This window comes from Coloeus monedula, assembly GCF_965178545.1.
Source record: "Coloeus monedula genome assembly, chromosome: 3".
Taxonomy (NCBI): domain Eukaryota; kingdom Metazoa; phylum Chordata; class Aves; order Passeriformes; family Corvidae; genus Coloeus; species Coloeus monedula.
In genome coordinates, this window is record NC_138783.1 from 99710654 (window position 1) to 99734892 (window position 24239).

General features: G+C 42.6%; 1 protein-coding gene across 3 annotated transcripts in view; it reads left to right on the top strand.

The window, feature by feature from the left end:
- The first annotated feature begins 10232 nt into the window (after positions 1-10232).
- Positions 10233-24239, top strand: part of WWC3 (WWC family member 3) — a 100625-nt gene continuing 86618 nt past the window's right edge. For 2 of the 3 annotated variants that reach the window (XM_082277692.1, XM_082277693.1), the window contains exon 1: positions 10248-10551. In XM_082277692.1, coding sequence (XP_082133818.1) covers positions 10349-10551 — 203 coding nt within the window. In that variant the 5' untranslated portion in view covers positions 10248-10348. Of the gene's footprint in view, positions 10552-24239 lie in introns of all 3 variants that reach the window. The other variant, XM_082277694.1, reaches the window with a different exon arrangement.

Sequence of the window (24239 nt, forward strand, 5' to 3'; positions counted from 1 at the left end):
GGACTTTGATTTGACTTGCTAAAATCATCCACATGTTTCAGAGGTATTATACATGTGTGTATATGTTGCAGTGGGGATTACTGCAACAAGCATATTTCAAACCAGGAGTCCCGTGGAAACGAAGTATATATGGACAGATTCGTGGTAGATGTTTCAGAGATGTTTATTTCTCCAGCCGCATGGCCGGGGCTCAGCTCAGGAACTCCGCAGTCACGGGACCCGAGGGTCCTTGGCATTATCAGGGAACACAAACCAACCAATGGGGAATGAGACTGACCAGGGGCAGGGAGACCCCGTGTCTCCCCCCCAGGGCCCATCTCCCAGGGCTCCATGGCACGGGAGGAGACCCCAACATCTCACCCGTTCTATTTTAATAAAAGGAGAATGAAAACAACTGGATAAACATAACAAGAACAGTTTCAAGACAAAACAAGCCACCCTCCTGAGTCTTTAAATGTCCAAACAGATTCTCTGGAACATCTTAGGGCTGACAGAAGGGAGACAGAACTCTCCAGGCATGCTTTGTGGGGAAACTGAGGCAGGAGAGGGTTTAATTTCTTCCCTCCCTCTTTTCATCCCTCCCTCGGCATTGGAGAGGAATTGTAGGGAAATGGAATTGTATAGGGAAGCCATGGGGTGAAAAACGGATTAGGAATAAACTGGGGATAGGGTAAACTTAGGAAGGGGTTCATATTGGGTATAGGGTAAAAGGGGAAAGTAGGCTGTGAGTAGGGAAATTGCTGGGATGGATATTGTTTATAATTTTGTGCATAATGGCTGCCTTTGACGGGAATACTCCCAGGCCCAGTAACATTTGCTGCTTGTAAACCCTTCTTTCCTTGCACTATATCAAATTGTACAACCTCCCCATCTCTTACACTTTGCAGGTAATTTTTAGGGTTATTCCTTTTAATGGCAGTTCTATGGATGAATAGCTCTCCCCCTGTATCATCTCGTGTTATAAATCCATAGTTGTTTTTTACATTGTACCATTTCACAGTTCCTGTGACTTTCGTGGCTATAACTCCTCCTATCACGTGCTTGCGTGTTCGTCGTGGCTGCTGGTTCCACGTGGCCGCTGCCTCGCCGACTCCGACGTCTCGGCCGGGCCCCCGCGTTGCGGCTGCTCCGCGCTCTCTGAGCGGTGCTGCTCCGGCGTGTCTGGGCTCTGCGCGGCCCCGCGTTGCCATCGCCGCTGGCTCCGTGCCCTGTGAGTGGTTCCGCTTTGCAAGCTCCACGCTGCTTTGGGTGCGGCCCCGTTCCGGCTCGGCGCTGCGCGGCTTCTCGTGTCGCTGTGGGAACCGCCGCCTCTCCCTCCGCAGGGCTCTCCGAGCCGTGTGCTCAGAGCGGGCTGCCACGCCGATGCCCGGTTCCTGGCTGCTCGTGGCCCACGGCACCCGCGGCGCCTGCGGCATCGCTCCCTCACTCGCGGCCGCGTGGCCGGGGACCCCGAGACAGGGATGGGGTCCGTGATAAGGAGCGCGCTCCCGAGGGGGCCGGGCGCATCCAGCACAGGCATCTCCACTGGCATGGCTGCAGTCATGTGTTCCCGGGATGGCGGCCGCGCGGCCTCGGCCACGGGAGAAGTAGGATCTTCTGCTTTAGGGGTAATGGGACCGTTCAAATGCTCCTCAAGGGCTTCCCTGATTATAAGGTATGCACGGCAAGCTTCTCTTTGATCCCATACTTTATCCCACATCTCGTCCCAGAAACACCCCTCACAAGATACAGGAGGTTCAATATCAAAAAGTAAGTCTTGAGAAATATAGGAGAACCTTTTGAAAAGCCAGATGAAGAAATGTTCTAGATCTCCCGGTTGCATTACTTTTTTGTTTTGTTGTTCAAGGATTCCTTTTACTTCTAGATAAATTTTTTTCTGTGGCTCAGAGAGCCCCATTTCCCACGATTCTTCCATAGTCCAGAGAGAATATCCAAACCAAGATGAGAAGAGAGGTCTAGAGTGGTTATTTTACTTACGAATCTTCCTCAGGGATCGGTGTCTTGCCCGCATTCCTCCACCAGTTTGTTGCAGCGGGGATTACTGCAACAAGCATATTTCAAACCAGGAGTCCCGTGGAAACGAAGTATATGTGGACAGATTCGTGGTAGATGTTTCAGAGATGTTTATTTCACCAGCTGCATGGCCGGGGCTCTGCTCAGGAACTCTGCAGTCACGGGACTCGAGGGTCCTTGGCATTATCAGGGAACACAAACCAACCAATGGGGAATGAGGCTGACCAGAGGCAGGGAAACCCCGTGTCTCCCCCCCAGGGCCCATCTCCCAGGGCTCCATGGCAGGGGAGGAGACCCCAAAATGTATATACATTTATGTTTCCAGTATCCAAATCACAACACACATTGCCAATGACACTTGTCTTGCTGAACTGGAATGTGTACTTACTGAAACACATGGGAGCTGGCATGTTTCTTTTAGATGGGAAAAAAAAAGGGTGTTGCTGGGGGGTTGTTTTGTGTTGTTTTTTTCTCCTAAGAGTATGCAATGCCACAGACATTTTTCAATTAAAATGAAAAGTGAACTGTAATAATGTGCTTATGTAAAACAAAATTGGACATATTCTTCACAGCAAACATCTTGTGTTGGAATAAATGTCTCTCTGGTGATGTCAATGTGAGAACAAGCACTCTAGTGTTGTTGAAGTAATTGGGAGTCACTGAGCAAATGGGCTGGGGAATCCTGCATAAAGGCTATATATGGTAATTTATCTAGAATGTTCTCTATTTCTGTTTTGTAAAAGCTGTATGCGGGACAGTGACTACATTTACTGTCTTTCAAACTGGCACAACCCACACACCAGTCTTCAGGCCTTCCCCTGAGCACCCTGCCCCAGGAGTGGGCAGCATCAGCAGCAGAGAAGGGGCCTCCTTGCTGTGGGGTGGCACAGCACCATGCTGGCTCCAAGGTCAAGAGACAAAAAAACATCTCCTTTTGGAGCTAGGGTGCAGAGGGCTGTGGTCACTGGGTGTATAAAATGCTGGTATGAGAGGCTTCTTTGTTAAATCTAAGAGGACAAATAACTCTCCCTTATTTTAAGTATAAAGTGAAATGAAATTCTGGGAAATAACATTTTTCCTCCAAGTTTAATCTAACTATCATTTGAAAACAAAATCAAGCTAACTTCAACAAATTTTTGTAGAGACGTTGCTTCTAGCAACTTAAGATTATACAATTAACACAAATTCGTCATTGCAATCACTGAAGTTAGTATACAGTACAATAGGCCTTAGACTGTGAGAATCTCATTGAGTTGAAATATATTTTTCTATGCTGGAGTTCACAGTTGTCTCTGCTAACATCTCCACAGGTTCTCCCTAGCACCCACCATCTTGTCCTCCAGCCTTTTGGTTCTCTAGAGCTGCTCCACCCTCTATTCCACCATCCCATTTTATTTTGGGCACATGACAAGTCTGAGCTCAGACTTAATCTGTTCCTTCACATTATTTTAAAAATAAAAATTAATAGCAGCATGAATAATGAAGCAAAACAAATAATGTGCCAGTATACAATCATATTGCAAATGCATAGCGCAAACGCCATTAAAGCGTTCCAGGTCCCCTGTGGCCAATTGCAAAAAACTGGATGGAGGAGGAAAAAACAATTGCATTCTGCCAGGAGAAGCTGTTAAATTCCTATGAGTGAATGTGGTCCTGACTTAATTACCACTTCCAAGAGACTATTTATAGTTGTCTGGGAAAGCACTTAAGTGAAATAGGCTTAAGTTTGCAAATAGAATAAGTGTGTGAGTATTCAGGGTTAAGACAGAGTTGAGAGAGAGGCATTGTGGGGTAACTACCCCCTACCCTCTCACCCTGCGGGGGCATGCTGGAGCAGGAGTTTTATATTGACTAAATGAGCTTGACAACTTATCAGATCTCTACAGAGAATTTTAAAAATCTGAAATTTAAAATATTGTGCAATTTATACACAGCATGTCATGATGAGCTTCAGACTTGAACGTTGGCTGGGACAGAATGTACCGCAGGAAGGCACGTGAAAAATTTCTTGTGTCTCTGTGATAAAAAAAAATTAACAATTTTACATAGCTGTAAACATCTGAAATGTTTTAATAGATAAAATGCAGAATCTAGGCATTTAAATAGTTGGCAGGAAGAGGTGTAGCATAAAGAATGGGATTTATCATGGGGAACATGGTCAGTGGGATTTCCTGAGGAGAGCACTTATGATGTTTGAAGAAAATACTACTCACAGCTGATAAATAAGTCAAGTGAAATGTTATATTAGGAATGATAAAGAGAAATTCACATTATCTTTATCCCAGGCCTCTCAGAGTCAAATGAGTAGGTGCCATGACAAAGAGGATTAGAAAGGGAGATGCAAGCTGGACATTAGCAGGCCTGCACACTTAGGGAATTGATCTATATTTAAATCTATTGCTACAGTTGTTTAGTATCTAACTTCTGTACGTTTAATAAATTTTCTGTTTGTAGCTAATACAGTCTTATTAAGCTGTGAAGCCTAGATGAGTATCATATCTTACTATTTCTACATAATTTGGGTTATTTAAAATTTGCTGTTCAATAATTCGTCCTGTACATGGTGTATTAAATCAAAGTCACCCCAAGACAGTAATAAGAATTTTGGCATGCCACAGAATTTCAAATGTGCATTATAAAAGCATATTATATACATATTTCAGTGGTTTATGGGCATAACGATAGAAGGGAAGGATAGTCATGTATACATTTCATTGCAGTTAGTATTTAAGCATTTGAATGGCATTTATTCAAAGGCAAACCACAGCCTTAATACTTGAAGGAAAAAAACTGTAAGGGAGTATTTTCTTAATATGCCCAGATGTGCTGTCCTCTTTGTCATCTACCTCACATGTCATCTACACACACTATGCACTATGGCAATGCAACTCTTTGTTATTTCCCTACCAGGAAGTGAAGCACCAACCAAAAACTTGTTATTATTTATTTCTTCAGCTGGATGTGGACTACTGACCCAAAGACTGTAATTACAGACCTTCCATACTCTGTTTAAGTAGAATTACTATGAAGAAAAGAAGCAGGGGAAAAATATTAATGATTACAAAAGGCTCATAGGATCACTTGTTTGTGAAGTCTTTCAGTAATACTTCATGTTAGGTTCAGACTTACCCTCTGTGTCTTTTTTTCCCACTGATTTGGAATTTTCACTCTATTTTCCATGTGGAAATACCCGTTCTCACAAAAAGTGTGAGACCTGCTCAATGTATGGAGGGAAAGACTTGCTTCCTTTACGTGTACACAGACACAGCTCATTACTATGTAACCCATACTGGAAAACCCTCAGGGATTTTACACTCCTGTTTTCCTTCCTGGCACCCTTCACACCTACAGCTGAGCCAGAGAACGATCATCCACAGGCCCTCTATTCCTGGAGCCCTGCTCTTGGCTGCTGACAGCAAGTGAGAGTTGAGGGTTTGCTACTTTTTGGTTCCTCTGAAATGGATGACTGCTGAAAACCCTTCCTACTACACACCATATCTGTCACCTGTTACACCATCCCCAAATCCTATGTAATCCCTGGGAATTGGTTCTTGTCCAGTTCCCCACCATCTCAATCAGTGCCCTCAGGAAGGGACAACGTCCCACCTCGTTCCACATACTTAAACCCAAGTATCAAACCTCTGCTTTGCCCAGCAACCTTCTGAAAGAACTTCAGACGCCACAGCAGCTCGAGGCTGCAAAAGCAGGGCAGCCACTATGGTTTCCACCATGCTGGAGGATGCTTAAATCTCTGTAAGGCAGCCCAAGGAGAGCCTTCACCTGAGATAGACTTCTCAGCAGTGAAGCCACTCAACCAGCTAATAGATTGGCATAGTGTGCAGATTTGTTTGCTCTGGAGATGGGCCTTACAACATATCTTTCTGTGTATTTGTGTACATGTGTATGTGTGTACATATTTCTATGTCCTCTCTATCTTTAATCTATCTTTGCATTTATATTTATATTTATATTTATATTTTTGCATACATGTGAATGTGTGGGGAACAGAAATGACCCAAAGGAACACAGCTAATGAGAAATTATGTCCCTGTCTCTTATGATTTTATTCTGTTGGATATGGGAAGAGCAGCAAGCCCCAGCTTGCAAGATGAGTGTGATAGATGGCCATAAGGACAATGATAATGGAGACTTTGCTCTGCTGTTTCAGATGACATCTGTGATCAGAGAGAAGTGACAATTTTTAGTTAGGTGTCAAGACAGTACAAAGGTCCTACAGAGGTTGGAATATCTGGGAAATAGGAAATAAATTGCAAATAAGTGTTCACAATTAGAAGATGGGGATCGAGTTGTTGTTATACACAATGAGATCAGTTCTGATGAGCTGCCATTTTCCAGTAATTGTGAGAAAGATGTGGACTGCCAAAATGAGGTTGTGATTTTTATTCAGAATTAATGACTTTTGCTGTAGACAGCAAAAACCAAGAACTTGTTATCTACAACCTACAGTGGGAAATGTTACTTACATTTTCTGTGGAAAATGTTGTCATATCAATCAAGACATGCATATAAGAGCATGTATAACAGAGATGTGTAGGTAGAACCCGTGATTACAAACACTGAAGATGGCAAGGAAGGGCACATGAAGAAAAGCTTCTTATGTAATTTTGAGTTAATGGGTATAGGTGTGCCTAAGGAATGAGTGAATATGTGAGCAATGTTTGTGGGTGGAAAAAAGTGGAAGGAAAGGAGAACAGGTGTGGAATGAAGGTGTGTGAAATACATGAGAACTGAGATGTGTATTATGTATACATGGAGAAGATATAAGTGAGACAAGGGACTGATGTAAATTTATGTAGCTATCGCTTTATAGGAAATACGATTTATTGTCATTTATGCAGATTGATTAAAATATTTCCAGCAAGCATTTAATTTCCTGTGGTGGAGTTCTATCTGTTTTAAATCAAAATTTTACATGTTCCATACTATGCAGGTCATTGTTCCGTGGCAGAGTGTTTCTTTCTGCAACCCAAATCAAAGATATGCTATGTTGCACCAGGTTCTCTGTCCCTCTTTTTCCTTTTACCCTCTGGACATAGGACAGACATTAAAGAGGTAGGAAAATAAAAGGGAGGGAGCAGCCATGCAGGCCTGGGAGGGTTTCATTGGACAGGACAAAATGCATTACAAATTAGTACTTTGGCATGAAAACTACAGTGACCTTTTCAGGTTCTTCTCTTCTTGACTTTTAATGTTGCTCAAAAATAATCCTTGGCTCCTGAATGCTTGTTCATTTCCTCACAAGGAACGGGCAGAAGGATGAGGTAACATCCGAGGAAGGGTGCTGTTCTGGCCTGGAAAATAATTGAGTTCCTGCCTAGCATCTTGGCATGGCTGTGCTGCAGACAGTGGGAGTTTCAGTTCTGGTGAGGCAAGTGCTAGCCCTATCATATCCTACTGGTTCCCGTAGGCAGCCCTGTGCACAGTTGGCTGGACTCTTAGAATCAGGTTTTTCAACACTTTTATTCATGAGTGTTTAAGAAACTTCAGTTCCTATCTGAAGCTAATGATTTTTCTAGATACAGACAGCCTAAAAGTTAGACCTGAAGTCTAGGATAATTTTAAATCTAAGGTTTTTTTAGGACGTGTTCTCATATTTAGCCTGAAAACTCTGCCCAGGAGGAATCTTGCTCAAGGTTTAGGAAGATGCAACCTGTCAGTTGCAGAAACAGCTACAATGTATCTGAAAATCATGGACGTGTGCTTTACATAGTAGCATATGCATCTTCAACAGCTTTTACAATGAATCCATGAGATCCAGGACACACTGGATATACAGATCATGTTTTACATGGAACATGTGCATCATAATTCTGCCTGAGAAACCGCAGCCCAGCCAAGTCCTTTTCTGGCTCTAACCTGTAGCAATTTGCCAAAGTAAAGACAAGAATTTAGTTGAAGGGCTATGACCTGAAGGAAATGTTCCACACTCAATCCTGCCAGTTTCCCTCTTGCTCACTGCTGTTGAGCTCCCTGACTCCTTTTTTGCTGCTTCCATGCTCAGTCCCACACTGTTTCTGCAACTTCCATCTACAGGTTTTTCACTGAAGCTTGATCCTCTTTTGGGACTCTGGGGAGTGATGAGGAAGAACCAGCCCATGTTGGAGGGCAGTGCTGCACATATCCTCAGCAGGGCTCATTAGTCTTGGTGGACTATTATAGCAACCTGGCTGTACTGCTTCCAGGTACTATGAACTAGTCCAGTGTCTTGGAATGGTGCTGAGCTGTGCAGCTACTGTGCTAAGGTAATTGCTGCAAAGGCATTCAAAGCAATGAAGGGAAAGTCAAACTGTGGTGCACAGTGGACAGCTGTTTGAGCTTTTTCTGAAACAAAAAAAATCCAATGTCCCAAAAGGTTAATATAGACATGGGCTATTTAGAATGCCTACCTCTTCTAAACAGAACTTCTGAAAATCTGGGAGACATACTTAAAAAAATAGAAGCTGCAACCACCAAAAAATAGTTTGTACTGTGCCTTAACTCTGCCTGCTTTGAAATACTCTTCAAAAACATCTGTAGCACAGAAACAGCACCTTGCTCCTGGAGATACTTCTGAGCTCTTGGGACCACATGAGACAGCCTGACAAGTGTTTGCTGAAGCAAACTGTTGAGATGAGCTGATCCAAACATAAGCTGTTCTGCTTTTGAAGATCACATCTATTGCCTTGCATTTGCTAAATTTTACACCATTACCACATTTTTAATCTACTTCACCTTTGCCCTCAGAGCTTCCTACATTGCTTTGCATTCATCACTAGACCCACTTACTACTCTATTGCACCTCACATCTGACAGTAACCCTGGTAAGAAAACTACAGTCTACTACCGTTGAAATAACCTACAAAACATAAGTAGAAAGTCAGATCTATTCTATTATCTGTGCTGCTTCTCTGATGCACTGCTCTTGGATAACCAGTGTTTTGTGGAGAAGTGGGGTAGGGTGGGAGAGAAAGACCGAAGAACTCAGGAGCAAAAGTCCTCTAATTTCCTGCACTTATAACCACACTGCAGCAATTAATGTTCGTAGAGATTTAACTTAAAACGGTGAATGCAAGTGAAACGTAATTGGAATTGCAATATAATCCCTGGCAGGGTATTGCCAGTTTCAAGGGGCTGAGTTAAGGTTGTTTGAGAATATATTGTTAACCCCTTTCCTAGTTTCCAGAAGCTTAGCCTGCATTACCTTAACTCTCTATGTCCAGATTTTTAAAGGTTTGCTAAAGGCAGCATCCTGCCAAGGCACAGAGTCCCACATGCCAACTTTTAACCCTGTTCTAACAAAGTTTTGTGGAATTTAGTTCTAGATGGTAGCCAGAACTCTGTGTTGTGCGCTCCAGCGGGCTCGGATCAAATCAGACACAGCTGCTTTCTGCTCTACAGAACGGGGTTAAGGGACCAGGTTGAGATGTCAAGCAAACCAGATGTATAATTTTCCATCCTCCATTATCCAACCATGGATTCAGCACCATCTCCGTGACTCGTGTGGTCTCTGGGACCTCTCCTCCAATATCTTTTGAGCCTCTGCAGTGGACCCCCATCCCTTTCCCATGTCCCTGTGCACATCGAGATTGCTCAGCACCTCCGAGGCACTTCTGGCGGGCACCGGAAAATGGATGACCCAGCGAGGCCCAGGCATGGCTCCCCTTTTCCTTCATCCCCCTCCGTCCCCAACGGGCCATAGCAGAGCACAGGCCCCGAGGCAGGACAGGACGGGCCCCGGCGAGGCCTCAGCCTCCTTCCCCCGGCCCGGGCCCGGGGCGGAAGGCAGCCGCCCTCTCCCAGAGCCGACGTGTCTGGGTCTGGGTCTGGGCCCGGCTCCCGCGGCGCGGGGTGCGGCCGGGCCGGGCCCCGCTGCTTCCCTCGTGCCCCACCGAGCGGGCCGCGGCGGGAGGGCTCCGCGGCCCCGGCGTGGGAACAGCCGGGCGGGGCGGAGGGAGGGAAGATGGCCGGGGCAGGCGCCGGGCGGGAGGCGGCGGCGGCGGGGCGCTGCTGAGCGGCGGGGCGGGGGCACTCGAGCCGGGATCGGGGGCTGGGAGCCGCGGCGGCGCGGGGCAGGTCCCGGGCGGGGTTAGGAAGCGCGGCGGGGCTAGTCCCGGCTTGGAGCGGGGCTGGCGCGGGGGAGGATGAGCTCGGCGCGGTGCAGCCGGAGCCGCCCGAGTCCCGCTCCCTGCGGGGCCGCCTGTTAGTGCTGGAGGAGGAAGAGGAGGAGGAGGCGGCGGGCGGCCGCGGCCCGGGCGGGACTGGAGCTGCCCCGGCGGCGGGCGGGGAGCGGCTTTCGGCCGGAGCAGGGCGGCGGCGGCCCGGCGGCGGAGCGGCCATGCCGTGGTTGAGCGGCGGGCGGCGGCGGCGGCAAGCGGCGGCGGGACAGGGCGGCGGGCCGGCGGCGGGCGGGCAGCGGGGCCGGGAGAGCTCGGAGCTGCCGCTGCCCGCCGGCTGGGAGGAAGCGAGGGACTTCGACGGGCGAGTCTTTTACATCGACCACAACACCCGGCAGACCTCGTGGATAGATCCCCGGGACAGGTACGAGTGAGATCCGGGGGGAAAGAGGGCCCGAGCCCGGTTCACCCGGGGCCGGGCCCATCGGCGACATTTTCCTTCCCTCGTCCGCGGCCGCCGGCAGGGTGTGGGCGGCGGGGCCGCTGCCGGCGGGGCACCCCGGGGGGGGGGGGGCTCTGTCACACCGGCTCTCCGCGGCCCATCATGGGGATAGAGCCCCTACCCGTGCTGCTGGTGGGTTTGTCGGCAGTGTTAAATGTTAACTCTGATCCACAAAAAAAGAACTGAAGCTTCCCCCCCCCCCCCCCCCCGCACTTCCCTGTGGTGGGTGCTCGGACTAAGCGTTGTCTCAGTGCGGGGGGACATAGAGAGGCAGGAGCGGTGACACTGCCTGTGTTTGTACTCCTCGCATACCGGAGCAGCCTCGCTGTAACCGAGCGGCTTGGCCATCCTGATTTATTAGCCGGGCTGAACTAATTGGCAGCAGCAGGCTGGAGGCATGCTGGAGTAATTTGGTAGATTACCTCCTCATAAAAGATAACGCTGCGTGGAGGTAAGCAAACCGGGAAATTCCTGCACTTAATTTGACAAATACGCGGTCTGCTGCAAATTAGCAGCAAAAGTCTGCAGCTGCGTGGTGTCCAAGCAGCGTCTGCACGGCCCGGTGGTGCGTGGGGAGACCGAATTAGGCCTTTTCTTCTCATTTAGGGTGAATAAATACGGACAGGTCTTACGGCTTTTAGCAGAAATACGTTATAAGCAATATTTAAGCGTCGTAGCTGAAATCTGGTGGAAGCGTGGGCTCTGTTGGAGGTGCTGCCCAGTAAAAGACGACCTCGCTTCAAAGTGGTCGCCTAAAAATTTCCACGCGGGGTTAGTGAACACAAGTGTCAGTATTTTAGGTGTCTGCGAAATAAGAAACATATGTCTCTATGTATGCTTTTCTATATTAAAAAATGTTTTTATAGTAAGTGAAAGTTGGACAAGGACAGTTTGAATCTCAGCCAGAGCTACCTTGCCAGAAGTATGCCTGGAATGTTAAGCAGGCCACAGAAACATTTAAGCACAGTCTGGGTTAAAGACTGTAGTAATTTGAGAGATTCCTGTCGTTTTGCACGACAATGCATAATTGTTTAAATGGCCTAAATATTTACCTACCGGATCAAGATGTTTTGTCTCATTATTTGGATGTACTTATGCATACACGTATTTTTTTGCTGAGATGTTAAGTATTTGTTAATATGCTTTAGATAGTACATATTTTTCTACATTGAAATGCATGTACACGTTGTTAGGTTCCTTTTAATACCGTGTTGTAAAGGTAACCGATGTTTGTTGCTTCCCTGCATCTCATCCTTTCCATTAAGTATCAGAGAGTATGCGGTTTTGTCTTCTGCAATATCTTCCATACAGAAAATAACAGAAAAGATTTAGCCATTTACTACAGTGTTAAAATTGAGTTACTGTTCAACTTACATAGTATTGCTAAAATTATGGCTCAGTGTTTGGAAGAAATAATTGAAATGCCACACGTTGCTTGAAGTTTTGTCTAAATATTTCACTCCAAGGTTTAAACTTGGATCTGTTTTTCACATTGGGTAAGAACAGGCTGTAGAGCAGAGATTGAGACATTTACATTGGGGCAGGTAGAAAAGAGATGTTTTCACAAGCATGTTATCAGTAGTTTGTACAGAATTCAAGTAGCAGGAGCTGGTTCTGTGGCTGCAGAGTTAATCTCTGGTTGAGAATAGACCACTCTTGTTATTTTAGCGAGATGTCTGGGTTTTGCATGTTGGAAAGTGACCAGTCTTTTTGGGTTTCGTTGCAGCTATTCAGATTCCCATGGGCAGCAGCAAAGTAGGAAAGGATCAGGGTAGTTGTTTTCTGAGAAAGTTTGGGAAACAAAGGTGAGAGCAGCAGTGAAGTGGTATTGAAGCTGTATTTTTGCAAGAAGTGGTTTAAGTGGAGGGCAGAATAACCTACTTGTGGCATATGTACCTCAGGATTATGAGTTAGGCATAGAGTGACAGAGTTCAGCCCCCCATTTCTGTGTTTGGGTTATTTTTTTTCTACCCAGGAGGAACTGGACAAAGCTATGAGACCTCAGGCCGTGCTGCACTTGATCAAGGGCTCTGAGAATCAGCACCTCTAAGCTTTCCTATGGGTAGTAGTCTCTAAGCATCCCCACAGGCTCCTCTTTCCATTTAGCTGGCACTCATTAGTTTGTTTTTTTTCTTTTCAGGATTCCCCCTGAGATTTTGGAGCCTTTTGGATAGTTTGGTTAGTGAATTTGATTTGAAATAATTATTCAATTAAAAATCCCACCACAAAACAAAACAAATTTTGCTCCCTTCCCCCAGTGTTTTTCCCATTGAAGCCAAAAAGACAAAGAAATGCTAATTGGAGAAGTGCTCTATAAAGGATTTTGAAGTTTGGGAAAGAGAAGATGATGAGAGTAAGGGAGACAAGTCAGAATAGTAAAGACTGAGAAGGGAAAAAGGACTCAAGTGGATACCTTATGATTTTCTGTGGTGAGAAAAAAGGTACAAGAGTGATAAAATGAGCAGATTTGAGAAGGATGTTATCTTTAGTATCAAATCAGTTGTTAGGTTCAGGAAGATACTGTGTTGCTCTGTGTGGATTGTGTTTAATGGCTAGATTGCGGAGGGTTGTCGAGCAGATCCTGTGGATCTCAGAAGGGAGCCATTCAATGCATGTTTTCATCTCGTGGTAGTAGTCATCTTTTATCTTAATAGATCATAAATTCTTCAAGGCAGGGAACTGCCTTTTAATCTTGTGTTTGCACAGTACTTGCTACATTGAGATTCTGTTCAATAACGGGATTGTAAATGAATTTATAAAAGACCAACTATGTTTGTGGTTGATATTGATGATCTGTGTGGCACCAGAGATCTTATTACTGTTGCTGTTTGTTACAAGACTGTTTTCAAGTGATTAGAGCTTAGACAAAAAACTCTTGGAGTTTGGCAAAAACTTTCCAAGCTCATGAGTCTTGCTAGATTTGCTGTATGTGGAAACTTCACTTAAAATACAGTGTTGGTTTTTTGGAATAACTCTAGGGAAGAGGGTGTCTTTCAGCTTCTTAATGTGAGTTGTCTTGGTGGTTTAAAGATTTGAATCATGTTGGAGTGAGGATTTTAAACTTGTAAGGTGTAGGAGTGTTTTTGCATGGAGAAATCATCCATTTGGACCAGTTGGGGAGGAATTAAAAAATCAGTGTGGGCTTGGTAAAGACCTAGGTTTTAGCAGCTGTGTGTAACTCCCTGCAACTTGGACTGCTGGTACTGGGGAGTTTTTCTGTCCTGTGTCCTCATTAGCATCTTAATTCTGAGGCCTAATAGCTGAATAATGTGAGCACAGGAGAAAAACCCTGGCCTTGTAGAAGAGGTGGGTTGGAACAACGAGTATGAGATCAAATGGGGTTGGCCCTGGAATTTGACAGAGAAGGGGGGGAAATTTGGTAGGTTTTGAAAGCAAAGCAATCAGGAGCTAGAGGTAGGGAGAAGGTGGATGGCACCTGAAGTCTGGGAAGAAAAAAGTAGGGGAACTGGACTGAAAACCAGTAGAGCAGGGAAAAACAGGTAAGGAGAAACTGGTCTGGTGAGGGTTCAGGGTGTGAGGGTGTCAGCTTTTTTCTTGGCTGTACAGGGAACCCTGAGGGGAAAGAAAGAACACTGCATTTGGATGAGGAATCTTCAGGGTGAGAAAATACCACAAGGGGCAGCATGCAAAGTCTAGGTGAAGAAGGGAAGATGGTTGGAGGGTGAAATATAAGAGCTATGTGTGAGATGTGAGTATGGGGGTCAAGAAATGTAATATGTGCTGGACAAGGAGATTATTGAAAAGTCAGAATTGTAGAGACTGGAAATCAGCAGGAAAGGCTAATGGGCTTAAAACAAGGAGTCAGCTTGGCAAAGTTGCTAGGAGCAGGTATCTGTTGTTAGTGCAGAGCAGAAATGTTTAAGTGTGTACCGGGCATGAAAGTGCAGAAGTTCATCTTTTTGCTGAACTGTTTCAGGACTCTATTGTCATCATTTGATTTTAGCAAGTATCTGTATTACCCAATTAGTTGACTTCTTCTGTTGGGTGAGACAAAGTCCACTACTACTGTTGTTTCCTCTGCTATGGCAAGTGGCACAGCAAGGTGTTCAAACACATGCTGGTGTGATCCTGCATAACGTGATTTCTCTTTCCCCAGACTGGCTTTATAAAGGAGTAAGAAATTGTAAGTAAGAAGCCTAAATAAAAAGCATATTCATGTCAGATATTCAAATCTAGAAAATTCCAGACTTAAAGTCACTTAACTACTGCTTGTTTTGTATGAAAAGAGCATTTTTAGTGACAAATTTTCTCATATATTTTCTTGCCTTATTTGATACATGTAGAGGAGCAACTCTGAGGGCAGATGGGAGAGCTGATGAGAATTACTTCTGAAGGTTTTGCCCAAATTGGAGGATGGGCCTTTAGTAAGGCAAAGGATCTTTTGACATGCCGCCACGTGATAAGGTTAGAAAGTCAGTGGCCTCATTGTCAAGGCAAGAGAATATTTCCTAGAGTATTGGAATTTATCTGTACAGTTGGCAGTATTCAGCAATCCAAAGACAATCCTAAGCATTAATTTTTTTTCAAAAATAGCATTTTTCTGGGTTTGCCTTAAACCCCTACACTGAGAGTTGCAATTAGTGACATTAATTATTAGAATTAAAATACTTCTATTCCAAAACATCAGAAAGATGAAGGCAAAAGTATAGTTAGTATCACTGCCATTTTTGAACATTTTCTTCAATTTTGTGTGTTTTCAGACTTTTCTTGTCTACTTCCTGTTTGTTGTATTTTGATGTTCAACTCTGTCAACTCATAGTTTTGTTTTGACCTAATGCCATTTGTGGAATGGGAAGAAAACAAAGTGATTGCTGATCGTTACTTCAGTCTTCCCTCAGAAAATATTTCAATGACTGGACAAATTTAAATCATACTCTGTATTTGACTGTGATGCAGATTGTTAATATAAAACATAAAATGAAACCTGTAAGGTACAAAAATTTATTTCTGGAAGTGATGCTTTGAAAATGTTTACTATTTCAACAGTTCTGCTCCACTTTAATTTGGCTGTGATTTTATAAATTGACTTTTTAAGCTGTTGTTACCAAGCTTGCAAGAGATGAAGAAGCTTGTAAAGGAAAAAAAAAGAAGTATTGAATGAATTTGGATCTGAAAAATATGTTCTCCCATGTGAGGAAAAGAGTTGAATTTATTCAGTTGAAGAGGTGTTCAAGAAGTGATTTGAGTACCGTTCATAAAAAGAGATGATAGCAGAGAGTTCAGAACTCTTTTCTTTGGTAGATTTGTAATAGCATCTGATAGTCAGAAGTTGAAACCAGAAATATGGTATGTTTTTAATAGTAGTAGATATTAGATGTCAGAGTAGTTTTTCCACTCCTTAACTCTCTAGATGAAATTACCTAAGTCTTGCCTGATTTAAGTCAGCTATCATTTGAAGTCTCATTGTTTATAACCATCAATTTTTACTGTCTCCATTGCATGATGTATCATTTGACCTGTATATAAAATACATATAGCTAAGTATATCTCATAAGGACTGGCAGAGCAGCCATCCTTTCATTAGAAAGTGGAGAGTTGCTCTATTTGGTTGTTTCTCTTGATGCACCCAGGAAGAAATCCTATTTATCCCTGTTGTGGTGGTGGCTGCTGCTGCCCGAGTTGTTGGTGAACCACAGGGCTGAGCTGCAGCATTAAACTCATGGTGGGCCGGCTCAGGGGTTTGATATCTCCCTTGATGGTTAGGGTGAGTACCCACAGACCCTTGTGTTAACTACTTAGTTGCAATTGGTTCATCATTTCCCCGCCCCATTTTGTGTATGACCTCTTGAATACGCATCACGCTGTTGAATATCTATAAGTTCTAGAAAGTTCTCTGGTGTTCGATACCCCATTGGTCCCCCTGCACTGCTTCCTCCCACCTTGTCTCTGGTTGGTCCGTTTGTACTGTCCCCTCCCCTTTGCCCAAACCTGATTGGTTCGTTGCACCCCTATAAAACCCCTGGACCGGCTCTTGTTAACGTCTTTTGTCACTGGAGCCCGTGCTGGAATTGACCCTTCTGAACCCATACAAGAGATCCCTCTCTATCTCTTCATCTTCAGTGTGCAGGCCTGGATATAACCGCTTGCATTTGGGCCTGTCATTGCTCCTGGGACTGTGGGTGTTTGCGAGGTGGCTCTACAGCCCCTCCTGAGGGTCGCCAACCGTGGACAGGGACTCCAGAGGTCTCCAGATCTACGGCGGGCACTCGGAGAAGGTGCAGCACTGGTCCTCTCCCAGATGCAGTGGCTTGCATCATATCCCCATTACTTCAGGCATCTAGGTCACTGCTGTTGCACTGTTCGATTACCTCAGGTTGGGAATACAGTGGAATTAAAAGCATTGTATATAAAACAGTACTTGAGATCCAGATGTTTTGGATTTTCTGTGCAAATGTCAAGCCTGGATGCAGCCACGGTGTGGATGGGAAAGCCGTGCAGCTGTGTGACTGCTGTCCTGGCATGTGACTGGGAATACATGCTGCAGCAAATGGTGTTGAGAAAGGGCTGCAGTGCCCTCGGCCTCTCTGGGCAATCTGCACATATTTGTGCTTTAGTTCTTGCTCAGAATAACTAAGTAATATTTTTAAGGGCATGCTGTAGCTGGCACTTGTTTTGAAAGCTTCACACATACATATATGCCATGATAGATCTACTTCTCTGCCTTTCATGAGGGAGGTACATTCATTTTTTTTTTTCATCCTGTCTGGTAGGTCTTCAGATGGATATTTAACTTCATATTGTGTGTGAATCCCAAGAAAATGTTTATGATTAAAAATGAGTGAAGACAGAAGCATCCTAGGTTAATGTTACTTGGTATTAGGTATGATCTTCAAGCTGAGTCTTCTGTTTGATTGGTAGATTCTGATTAGGTGTTAACACGTTACAATGTTAATTAGCTGATTCATGGTAAATACTGCTAAATTACTGGTTTCCCCCCTTTGCCGCCTTGATCTCACCTCTCTGATTTTAATTTTTAAAAAAGTAACTTAATTTCTTTTCAGATTTATATTGCTGGGGGAAAAGCAGTGCCTGTATGAAGTGAGCATTAATGTTTTCTTGTAATTCAGCATTGTTATAAATGAGTGCTACATCTCCAGTCATTGAGTATTAGAAATGTTTTTAGTAGTTTTTCAGTGTTTTGAAGAGTAGAGGTGGAAGGCATTCACTGATTCTTTCTAAGATGAAAGGTTTTCCTTATAGTACAATAATAGTGATTTATGGTTTATTTAACTGGTTTTTACTAATTAAAATACATATCCTTTGAAAATCTGGCTTAGGCAGCATAAAATTTCAGGACCTAATGCATGTGTGCTAAAGCATCAAAACATCTTTTGAGCCACAGAAACCTCATTAGCAACAAAGCCACCACTGTTAAGCTTCTTAACATTTCGTTAAAGGTGAAGGGGTTTTTTTTTGTGTGTGTGTAGTTTTTACCTCTTAATGGAAGTATTTTCAGCAATTAGATATGTATTGTTGACACCTGCTTTACTGTATTTGTGTGCATGCTAGAAAGGACTAAATTAGCAGTTGTGACTTGAGTGTGTTACAGCAGTGTGATGGCACGTGTTACGAGAGCTGTTTCTTGAAGGGTGCTGTGACATGGTATTGATTCATATCTGCGTTGGGTCTTGCAAGCTGAGAAACCCTGATTTGTTGGAACTTGTCTGTGCTTGAAACTGTCAGAGAAGGTACTTTGCTATTTTTATATATATAAATTAGTGTGTATCTGAGTTGGTATAGACACAGTGCTTGTATTTATTGTAATTAAACAGCACCAGGCAGTGTGAAAAGAAAATTGGGTGTTTGCATTAGTGTATTTTCTAAAGGGTTATGGGGAGGGAAATCTCTGCTTTTCAGGATCTGCACATGTGAGAATGCAAGATTTCAAATGTCAGAAGTCTAGGGCTGGGATTCAAGTTCTGTTATCTGGAGAAAAAATTCCTATTCAGGCTTGGATTCTAGTGATTAGTTTGAGAGATAACAACTTCATGTTTTTAGCAAATATAAATATAGTGACAACACTGTGTAAACATAAGAACAAATGACTCATAGACAATAAAAAACCCTAGAAACTTATCTATAGTAGAGCCCTGTTAACAAGCTTCACAGACATGCCTGTTAAATGTAATGTTGGTTTATAATTTTGTGTTGTTTCTTGGAAGGTAGAGCTTCGTAAAGTTGTATGTGAAGCCAAACAGAAGTATTTCGTTGATACCTTGTTGAAAAAAGTAAAACTAATACTTTTCTGCCTACAGTTAAAAATCGAACTTCCTGAATATCGTATCTGCTGCAGGATGTGACAGTTCACATTCACCAGCAAAGTCAGCCAGTATTGCAGCTTTTAAGTAATCTTCAGCTTGTTTCTGGTTGAAAAAAGCAAGCTAAAGAAAACACGCTCTAGGTATTTTTCCTACCTCGTTGCCTGCTGTGGCAGGGCAGGGAGCACGCTCAGCAAGGTTTGGCAATACAGTGCTCTTGAGCTAATAATTTGCTGCTGCCAAAACCAGTAATGTCCTCCCTGCCAAACCACATGGTCTCACCCCTCTCTTGCACTGGTACCCTTGCTTATCTGACCTTGCAGTAAGAAAATGAGAAAAAACCCCAACTCTATGCAGTATTTCATGTCTCCTTTTTTGGGGGAAGGGTAGTGTTCAGCTGGTTGAGTTCCCTACGCTCAACTTAACCTTTGGGGCAGATGGGTATTTGAGTGGTTTATGTCAATTAAGCTTGATTCAATAAGGAATTGGATTAGGGAAAAGTGATGAGTCAGTTTAAAACCTTCTTTGAGTAAATCCTCTTTGTGAATGGCAGCCTTGACTACTGATTTTTAAAATACTCCCATAGTAAAACAACACATCTAATCAAGTTATGTTTCGAAAGGAGAGAATCAGTTTTCTGACATAAGATGGATGTTTAAGGATGTTTAAAGGCCAACAGAAGAAAAATAGGTGTCAGAGTCAGTTTTTTAGTCGAGTAGCAGCACTGAAGTGGGTATCAGGAGGTGAGAGAGCTGCAAATAGCAGAAGTGATTTGGGGACTGAGCTTGTGGTATCATCACCAGCTTGGAAACACAAAAGGCTTGGTGAAGTCAGTGGTGAGTGTTGCCATGGGTGACAGGGAACAAAGTTGGTGCGTGAGGAAATTAGACCAGATGTGTGCTTGGGAGGTGTATGTGAGGGAAGTGAGTATAAGATCAGGCAGATGTGGAAAGTATCTTGACAGTGGAGCATCTCCAAGGAAGATCTCAGTTGGGTGTAGAAGTGTAGGGTGTGAGTGAGGAAGGGATGGAGCGTGAAAAGGCATATCAAGGTAATAACAAAAACCACGGAACAGCTATTTGGGTGACTTAAAAGGTGGTTTTGTCACCAGTGTTTGGAGCGAGAACTTGTCAAAAGATTATTCCAGTGTATCTGGGGAGTTTTTTAAGGGAGGTGAATGTGTATAGGTGGAAATTGCAAGGTCATAGAGGAGGAGGTTGTAATATTTGGATTAGATGAAAAAGATTTTTGTCTCTGCTTATGGAGAGGGGCAGGGACTTTGATGATATGTTCTTTTTCCTTTATACCAATCTAGCCTATTTCGTGAGAATAAATCCTTCAGTTCTTAACTAGTCATTAATAGCAAGGAATGGGGGTGTAGGCTTTGCTCTGCCATGCCACAGGGTCTTGATCATTTCTTGATTCTGTCCCACATAGGAAAGTTAATTTGGACTTAATACAATGAGAATGTGCTAAAAGCTTGGTAAGACGTGATCTGTGACTTTTAATAGCTGATTGAATCCTTCGAGTCAGCCATTTAATACAGCTCCAGTCCTGGCAAGGCTTGCTCTAGGTACACGTTGCATGATCAAATAAGCTGGAATGTTTCTCAGTTTGTTTCCCTACTTTTCTGTGGGTGTTGGCTGGAGTAGGAAAGGCTTTTGCATCTAGTGATGAGCGTGGTGGTCTCCCCGTGGTTTGCAGGATGGAGGCAGTTCTGTGCTGTACTGTTCACCCTTTGGCTGAAGGAGCTGACTGCCATCAAGGGCTTAGTAAATATCAAAACCTAAAGCAACTACGTTTTTTATTTTTGTTTTCAAAGACTTTTCTATTTCAGTATATTTAATTGGCAGTGGGTCAAAAATAAAGTACAGTGATATCAATACCCTTGAACCAGCAACAGAGAATCAAAGGCTATCTTTCATAGCGTTCTGAAAGAGTTATTTTCGAGATGAAATATCTATGGAGAATCTTGTTGAAACTATTTTGACTTATATTGTACTTAGGCTGAAACTCTTTCTCACAGAGGGTGATTAGGATTCTTTACAGCAAAATGCAGAGTTTGGTATCAAAGCTGAAAATGCTTAATATTTCAAAATTGATTTATTTAATGTTGGACTGCAGTTTAAACAGCTAAAAATAAGACTTCTAAAAAGCCTTAATGCACAACATTTTCTTAGAAAGAGTGGCCTATCCATGTTTGGGAAGGCAGCTGAAGTACTGCATAATTATCTAATTCTATAGCATAAACAAATCGTGACCCACTTCTCAAAGGTGGATACTGTCCAAAGTTACTTGACTTGAACAGCAATTCTATGAGTGCTTAAAAGAGAATTACAGAATAAAAAGTACACTACCTTTTTTCTTTTTTTTTTTCTTTTGGGCAGTGTAGGGATAATTAGGAGCTGGAGAAAGAAGTGCATGTGTTTTGAAATAATTGTTTCAACACTTACATGTCTTTTGCTTCCCCCAGATTACATCTTTTGGATAAGACTAAGAATCACAGTATTAAAGATATGATAAGGCACATAGGTAAAAATCCTTGAACCCCAAACTTCAGAATAAGTTAACCACAAAACCCAAGAAAAAATTGATTTAATGACCATCATGCCTGTTGGATCAAAGGTCTGTTTTAGTAGCATCTAAGTAGCCTTTAATACTATAATTGATGATGTTGTGGTTTAGCATAGCTTGGTTTTTAATTAAGGAGAAATCCATCAGAAAGCCGTCCCACAAGTTAACCTGATGATCGTCTGTTAGAGATAGCATAACTGACCTCTACTTCACATAGTTAAAAAAAATTGGAAATGGTTGTAGATGGAACTGCAATAGGTAGTTTGTCAAAATTTGGTTAAAAACATGTATATTCATATTATATATTTTTATATGCTTGTTTTCATCTGTATGCAGTGTTCTGATTCGCAGCATTTGAAAAAAGTGTACGCTACTCTGTGTTGGTTTGAGTTGTCTTATTTTTGCTTTTCTGCCAGCTTGTAGTTTATTCAAGGGAAAGCCTAGTGGTGCTCTTGTGGTTATGGGCGTACTGAGATTTGTGATAAACAAGCACCATGTGCTCAAGACTCTGCACGGGCATTTGACTACTACTTCTGTGCTTAATGTAGCTGCTCAGTTGGGACAATTAAATTACAGAATTTTTTGTTTAGAAAAATGGTCACTAGTACCAGCTTGCAGAAAGATGGTTAAAAATGCTCTACTTTGAAATGATGGACTTGTTTCTTGCTTTTCTTTGAGATTCCTCTCAAGCAATCAAATACAATCCTTGCCTCAATAGACTTACATCTGTGAGCTTCCAGGCTTTTCATTTGATAATGCTTCGGAGGCTGAATTTTTATATTAAAAGTACTTCAAAAATCCATTGTAGCCTACTTCTTAATTGCAATTTGATTTTGATGCTTATGTCTTGTCTATATGGCAGAAGACATCGTTTTAACTGAATCTCCATATTTCACAAAGGTTTAAAAAAAACCATTTTCCTCAGAAGGAAAGCAAAGGCATTTTAATTAAAAATGGTCAGGTATTTTTTGATCAACTGTATTTTGTATCTGGACTGCCTAGTCATCATTTTATGTTGGCTGTAGGGGAACTTTGGGAGTAAATGTCATGTCATAAAGAGGAATATCTGTTGTGAAAACTTCTTTTTGATTTCACACAGTTCTCCACCCTTGGAAATGCAGCTTAATGCATGCATGAGCTAGTATTTTAATGTTCTTCCTTATAGCCAGGATTGCAGAAAGAAGCAACTCTTCAGTTATCTGCACTACTAAAAGGTAGCTACAATGTGTATAGGACTTAAAGAAAGATTTTTTTTTTAAGCCTTTTGCCTTAGTCAAGGGGAGTGTGTAGAGTGACAGAAGGAGAGATCCTAGAGCTTGTCCTTATCCTTTCTTTTGTGTTGTTTGTATTTAATAATTCTTTGCATATTGAGTCATGTGTACTGATTCGGCTAAACAACTTCTTGATTTCTCAGAACACTGTGTAATGCACTGAATTAAAGAAGTGTTTTCTTTGATCTTAGTGAATGGCTAGTTTCACCTAAGTTCCTTGGAACTGATCTGCAGTGTGAAGTATGATGACTGTTCTTGAAGTGTGTTGCTTAATGTTTTCTATTCAGGAAGATGATGATCATGTTGTTGAGGGAAAAAATTAAATGCTGAACCCTGCATACTTGTCTTAAGCAGAATTAAAGTGGCAGGTTGGTATTTTCTTGTGTGTTCTGTATGGGTTGGTTGGGTTTGTTTTGTTTTTTAATATGGTATAGCTACAATTTTTTCCCCAAGAAATTGTGAAATAAACCCTTTAACTTTTGGTTTAAACAAAATATTTCCCTTTAGCCTATTTTTGGAGTAAAATGTCAAGAGGTTTATGATCAGGCTGACTCTTGGATTCTGATGGATTGATGGTGCAATGAAGATACTGTATTTCCAGTTCCAGGAATTATTTTCTTACTGTAAAATAAGCTACTTTGTAAATTCCTGGTTGTCTTCTTTAATAGTTTTCTGTATGCACTTACATGAAGTTTTGCTGAAGCGTTACAAATTTCTTCAGTTGGGCATGATAGAAGGCTTTTGGAGGAAAGAGTCTTTTTAGTCCATGAGCAAGTATCCAAACACAAATGTATGTGAATGGTCTGTACCATGTCATTTAATCATCTGAAATTTCAGGCAATTTATAATCTACAATATTTGTTTATGGCTATAGTCTCAGTGCTTCTGTTAGTAAACACTATTCTGATTTTACATCTGGAAGGTTGGAGTTGAGAAATGTTTGTGGGGAGTGATCTGTGGAAGATTTGCTGAGCCATGATTAGTTTCGTGGTGGTTTTTTCTTTGGTTTAAATTTTTAAAGAAAAGTCATAGTAGTGTTTCCTGTCCTTGTCTGTAAATGTCACTCAAAACCGCCTTACTCTTTGTACTGAATCTGTTCTTAGGGATTCAAGGCCTTTTAGGAAATTATCAACTACCTTAATTTTTAATTTTCAGAAGTGGCTTCTGGAAAGTTTGGCACAGATTTTGATATCCCAACTTTTTGTCTTCTTGGAGTGTGTCATGTGCTTAGAAAAATCTCTTTAAGTTTTCTCAGAAGGAAATATAAAAAAACCTTGAACATTTCATAAAGGTCAGATGTAAACCTGTTTTCATGCTAAGCCAGGTTACAGAGTATTTTTTTATGACTTAGTAAAAGACAAAACAGCAGGTGATTCATATGAATGAAGATATATGTATATTTTTTTCAAACCAGTGTTCATAAAATTTGTCACAATATCCAGGAAATAGGCTAAATAAAGCTCCAGTGATTGTGGAAAGTAGTTCA